Here is a 6,367-nt window from a genome sequence, read left to right as displayed (position 1 = left end):
TTATTAAAAATTAATTTCTCTGCAGAAAGTAGTATTATATTTCTATTGTTATGTGTTCATATGGAGTACAAAACCCACGTCATTTGCCTTTGATTGTCAAGGACGTTCATACATCCATCATCCTCATGCAATTTCTTTGTTAATAGCGTATGGACGAATCAAAAGCTCACAACAATAACACTCCCATAATACAAAATATTGTTTTAGTGGTTCATTGATCCGACTCGTTTAGATATAAAAGATATAACCAGCATCGTGTTAGGCATTTTCTGAATAATCTTCAAATAGCTAACATGGGAAAAACTGCTCTGCTCGTTTTGTTAGTTGCAATAAAAATGATTAACCAGAATAAAGGTAAGTGTTTGTTTTCAAAAACTTTTGAATAATGATAAAACAATTTTACAAGATTAGTGTAAATCAATGTAGTCAGAGATTGTTATATACCTCAATACGTAGGTTTGGCAATCAAATATAAGTACAACAAGCATGAATTGTCTATTTTTAGAATGTCTTTGCTATTTAGAAAAAATATGAAATACATAACATGCTAAAAATTAAACAGGGCTTCCATGTTCCATTTATCAACGGTTGTTAATAAATGACAGTCAGTTTTTAAGGAATATGATTTTGGGATCGTGTTCTTTAATTGATACGTTTCTGTGAAGTGGTTTTGTTGATCGTTCCAAATTTGCGAAAATTGAGAATGGAAGTGGGGAATATGTCAAAGAGACAACAGCCCGACTATAGAACAGACAACAGCAGAAGGTCACCAATAGGGTCTTCAATGAAGCGGGAAATTCCTGCACCCGGAGGCGTCCTTTAGCTAGCCCCTAAACATATATATATATACTACTTCAGTGAAAATAGACTTCATACTAAACTCCAAATTATAGTTGCTAGTCGTTTTACTTATAGTCAGAAAAAGAATTAAAAAAGCCGAAACCAAAAATGATATTGACAGGAAAGTGTTGTTTCGTATTTTAATACCAATTAATGAATTTAGACTATCATTTATTTTCAAACTATCTTTACAAAACACTAACACATTGTGGTATTGAAATATTCTTCAACACAAATGTTTAGCCCATAGTAAATCTAGAATTTATTCTATCTTTGTGAAATAGTTGAGTCTTTCAAGAATCTACAGCTGTTGGGGTTAGTGTTATTCAATCATTATTTTTCTGTGAAATGATTCTGTGGAGTGTTGCATTTCTTTTTACTTTGTTTTTTTCTACTTATGGTAAATATCTTGACTACAGCAGTAATCCATTCAACAGGAAGATAATAGTTTACTTAATATAAATTAAAGATTTGTGAAGAAATACAGGGTTTGACTTATTTAAATCTATAATAAGTTATTATAAAATTACAGGCGAATCAAACTTTGCATGTACCGGACGAGGTGGACATTGTTCAGGTTCTCATACATGTCCGTCGTTAGGAGGTAATGTGGAAAAACTATCTGTGAGGTGCAGGTGTGGGAAGGCATGTTGCAAATGTACTGGTAAGTTTATACGAATTTAGTTTAGTTATAATTATTGTATCATTGTTTACTAATCGAAATAACTAATGCTAAGGCCTATACGCTAGCCATGAATAAAAATGTCAGAAAAGAACGATACAACACGCAAAACTGAATAACTTTAAAGATATTCTCTGTCTTCAATATTTCGAAATGTTATTTTAAATAAATAGAATCAAAGAATAGAATATTTATGATATAAACTAACAAAACATTAGTTCACCAATGCCGTAAGTCCATTAGGAAAATACAATTAAATCTAGACAACAACTGAAAACGAAGAGAAACATATAAATGTTAATATCAATACGACCGAGTGAGTCAACAAGGTGAACATATTCTGCAATACAAGGTAAGACACATAGTCTTAAACTTTCTCTCTTGGCAATGTAAAATGAACTAATGCGCAACAAATTCAGTTGAATTGTTATGCTAATTTGTCGTTATTTTCGTCTTTGAAATAGCAAATACTGACATACATGTATTCCTGACTTGGGATTTGCAACTACAATGTAATGATGATTTCATTGGTTTTATTATATGGAAATAACAAGACCCATTAACAAGACAAGTACGTTTTATAACTCTCATCGACGACTATGACTTATGTTTTAGGATCTGATCACTTACATTACTACTATTTTGTTACAAGAATTTATAGTTTTGATTTGCTATCCCTTAACAGTTGATACAAACCCTGGGACTGGGGTCATTCGTATTATATAAAGGATATATTTGTACCTTTGAAATATAAATTTAGACTAAGGAATCCTTTTAATGAATCCAAAAGAAGTCTCCGATGTGAGAATTTTTTAAAATCCATCATTCTTTTATTCCTAGACAAATGTCCTGTTGGTTCTACATGTATAAGCGAAGGTGAAACCTGTGATGGAACCAAAGATACTAACGGTTGTTGTGGCAACATGTTTTGTTGTACACCTATTCCTACAACGACACCACGTAAGTTATACAGTTGAGAATGTAAATTGGGAATTCGTCAAAGAGACAACAACCCGACCATAGAACAGACAACAGCAGATGGTCACCAATAGGTCTTCTTGAATTACAGTGGAAATAAACCTCGGTTAATATGTTTTCTTAGTCAAACAAATAAAACTGCAGATTCACTTTTTTACGATATCATTTTCTGTAGATCTTTATTAACTATATATCAATGAATCTTTTTTTAAAGCACATTACAATTTGATTTAAATGTGGAAAGGCTTTCAATTTGTGGTCTGAACAATATGTTTTGCAGTAGTCCTTAATAGTAATACTATTATCATTATTAGTTTAATTGATATAATGATTATTACTAGTAATAGTAGTATTAGTATTGCATTCATAAAGAAAAAAGTATTATAATTCTTCCTTCACTTTTAAAGACATTTTGGAAAATATGTTTCCTCATTCAATTTGTACTAATTTGTTTTTAGATGAAGTAGATTGCGTGTGTAAAGACACATGCAATAGAGACGGGACTGACGAGGAGTATGTTGATATAAATGAAGGGTGTTCCGGAAATAATAAATGTTGTAAACCCTGTTCTAGTATGTTTATAATTAATTAGCACAAAATAACCCTAAACAAATAAACAATGCTACTAACATAAACTACTATAGTAAAACATAATTATTTTTTTATATAACAAAACAAAATTATTCATGATTACACTGGGGTGAAATGTTTCTCAAGTGATTTCTATAAGAGGGATATCAGCTGAGTGTTATTCATTTGAAAGCAAATTTTTTTCACGTGAATTTCACATGGATCTCACATGAAATTTACGTCAAAGTTATGCATGAAACCAACGTTAAATTTTATTAGAACTTCATGTGACGGGAGATTTACATTTGTTATCTAAACATTTACATGCTAGATGAATTTCTTTATTTAAACCAATCATTTGATTCTTAAGTGACATTCACATTCTCTTGGCATGATATTCACGTGAAAATCAGACGAATTGATTTCACCAAAGTTTCAACTATAATTATAAAAAATCTCGAAAAGAGACCAAATGGCACAGTAATTAACAACTATAGATTTATCAGCTATAAAATGCCCCGCAACGAAACATGTATAACAATTCAAACAAGAAAAACTAATTGCCTAATTATGTACAAAAAATGAAAGAAAAACAAGTATGTAACACACAACATCAACAAACAAAAACCACTAACTTACATGCTCCTGGCTTGAAACATAATGTGGTGGTATTCAAATCTCCCCCATATGACAGTAGTATAACAGTACGACATTAGACCGAACTATGAAAAGAGCTTAACTCACCAGATAGATACAAATAACAATAAGCTTGTCTGTAACGATAAGCTCGTTTGAGGTGAAATTGGTGTGAGGTTTTTCTACCAGTGTAGGACAGTAATTTGATTGACAAATTGGTTAGAAATGAATGTCACTGCTGTTTTCCATCTATATTATAAACTTTACAGGTACATGTGGTGGAAGTTTCACCGGACCAACAGGAAGTTTTACTTCACCAAACTATCCATCTAACTATTGCAATAATCAACATTGCATTTATAACATCACTGTTGCGGATGGTGATTTGGTATTATTAGACTTCACAATCATTCATTTGGATGACACTCCTTTTTTTTTGGATCCAGATGTTGTTGAGGTATATTAATTTTAAATTGCAGTAAAAAAAAGATCTCGTTTAATAATTCTATTAAGTTGATATTTTGATTTCAGGTTATAATACTGAACAGAAAAAAAAACACCAATACACTAGCGGCAAAGATGTTATACCACAAACATTAGGGTCAAACATTTGCACACCAGATCCTGATTTCGACAATAAATGTCTCTTCAGTGATGTTAGGGGTCGAAAGGTATTTGAAAGGCCACATAATTTACCTCAATGTAGAAAAGACTCTTTAAAATTAAAGAGTCTTTTTTACATTATATAGGATGAACGGATCATATGAACCGGATGGAAAATATGATTCAAGCTCAAACGAAAAAAATGTAAACAAGTCTAAATTGAAAACTACGTTCTAACATACGATTGCTTTGAATAATGACTACAATTTTAATACGTGTGCTTGTACACCAAATTTTGTTGTAGAAGGGTCTAAATACAACACAAGCAACATTTCAGCTAGAACAAATAAATTGTAAAACCGGAGGCATAGGATATGCAATGAATTATACAAAATGCGAAAAACATATATCTTTCTTGAAGGTGGTTAATGCAGATAGTATTGCAGAAGGTACGTGGAATCGTGGATATACGAGTGGGCCCCGTCCGCTAGTAGTTCGAGTTCCTGACAATCCTTCTTCTAACACAGTTATCGTCACTTTCCATTCTGGTAACACACAAACCAATCCTGGGTTTCAAGTTACTTATAGAATAGTTTGGTAAGTGCATATGATATATAATCACACTTTTTTAAGAGAATGGTATTGATATTGCAGTTGAAGAGATTTTGATACTGTTGCAGAATCAATGCTTAAGTTAATAAAAAAAAGACATGAACATATATAACGGACGTAGACGAACAACTGTTTACAAAACTGTACACATTAATGTTTTAAGTTTGAGTGACACGAATTTAAATGAATAGGAGGGCTTTGACAGAGACAAGATGCTCATCTATTTCGGAAAACGGGAAAATCGGAAGGTCGTCCGTGCAACATAGATAGTACTTACATGATAATGATTTTTCAATGCAGAACAAGAACTTACGAAAAATCATAAAGAGAAAAATAATGAAAATACACATCTGAAGTTTTATAATGCTAGTATCAAAACCCTACAGAACAACAATATTACAGTAAAGTTTATAGCTTCTTCAATATGGTATTGCCTACAAGACTTTCTCACTTGAACGACTGTTCACATCCTATCTAACTAACTTACCGATTCCATTCCATTTGTAATGTTCTAATCGTATTCAATTTATATATTATTTTAATACTGATAAATTAATATTTAAAAACACCAAGTGGCTATAATAAAATATCAAATGTATCCCATGGTGTATTCATTAATTTATCAATCAAGAATATGTACAATTTGTATCGTCTGACATATTTACTCGGATGTATGCAACAGATTTGTATATCGTGTTATGATGTTATTATTTCTCATCTACAAAATTGCCTATCCATGTAGAAGTTCAATCAAAAGGTCAGTTTTATCTTGTCCAATAGAAACCTCTATTCGTGACCCCAAACACAATGATATTGCGAAATTGTGTTATACATTTTGTAAAACAAAGGACTGGTTGTTTAAGATATACTGATTATATTAGTTATTTCAAGGCTTCCATATATATTTCAAACAGTATTTTGTTTTTCAATTTACACAGTTAAGGATGGACATGTCCCAAAGTCATAAATATTTTAATTATACGAAAACAATCTGTATCTGTGTTTTATTTCATTTTCATTTTTCAACTCTATTTGTATTTTACAGATGACAGACCTGCACATACATAAACACGTGGAACTACAGCCAGTAAGAACTAACTGTTGAAATAAAAACTAAATAAAATTGTTTGATCGCAAGCTATTTGTTTTCCTTGGTAAAACTTGTCATTTAAATTCTAAAATAACGTCTGACTGAAGATATATATCAATCAATTTGTTGAAGTTTCAATAAGCGTAAGATTTTAAAACATTCGATCATTATAATTTTTATTTCCTGAGGATGGGTAACGCCGTTACCCATCCTTGTTACGCAATATCTCGTATATAAATACTTTCAAAACAAATCAAAAGTCGTGGTATGAGTGCCAATGAGACAACTCCCCAAACATGTCACAACTAATAAGCCGATGGAAAGCTACATTATAAAGGGTCCAAACATGACTAGTG

General features: G+C 31.4%; 1 protein-coding gene across 1 annotated transcript; it reads left to right on the top strand.

Annotated features, from left to right (window-relative positions):
* Positions 1–212: 212 nt before the first annotated feature.
* On the top strand, positions 213–6,058 carry LOC139486310 (protein SpAN-like). The gene is made up of 7 exons (XM_071271160.1): positions 213–354; positions 1,373–1,504; positions 2,363–2,482; positions 2,959–3,072; positions 3,976–4,163; positions 4,731–4,906; positions 5,967–6,058. Coding segments are annotated over exons 1-7 (792 nt in total). The 5' UTR covers positions 213–293; the 3' UTR covers positions 5,968–6,058.
* Positions 6,059–6,367: the final 309 nt, after the last annotated feature.

This window comes from Mytilus edulis, chromosome 8, assembly GCF_963676685.1.
Source record: "Mytilus edulis chromosome 8, xbMytEdul2.2, whole genome shotgun sequence".
Lineage (NCBI taxonomy): Eukaryota > Metazoa > Mollusca > Bivalvia > Mytilida > Mytilidae > Mytilus > Mytilus edulis.
The sequence above is the reverse complement of the archived record's forward strand: the minus strand, read 5'-3'. Positions and strand labels throughout refer to the sequence as shown.

Coding starts and splice junctions, on each gene's coding strand:
- LOC139486310 (XM_071271160.1), top strand. CDS start 294: ATGGGAAAAACTGCTCTGCTCGTTTTGTTAGTTGCAATAAAAATGATT. Junction 355..1,372: donor AATGATTAACCAGAATAAAG/GTAAGTGTTTGT, acceptor ATAAAATTACAG/GCGAATCAAACTTTGCATGT. Junction 4,164..4,730: donor TGGATCCAGATGTTGTTGAG/GTATATTAATTT, acceptor TCTTTCTTGAAG/GTGGTTAATGCAGATAGTAT.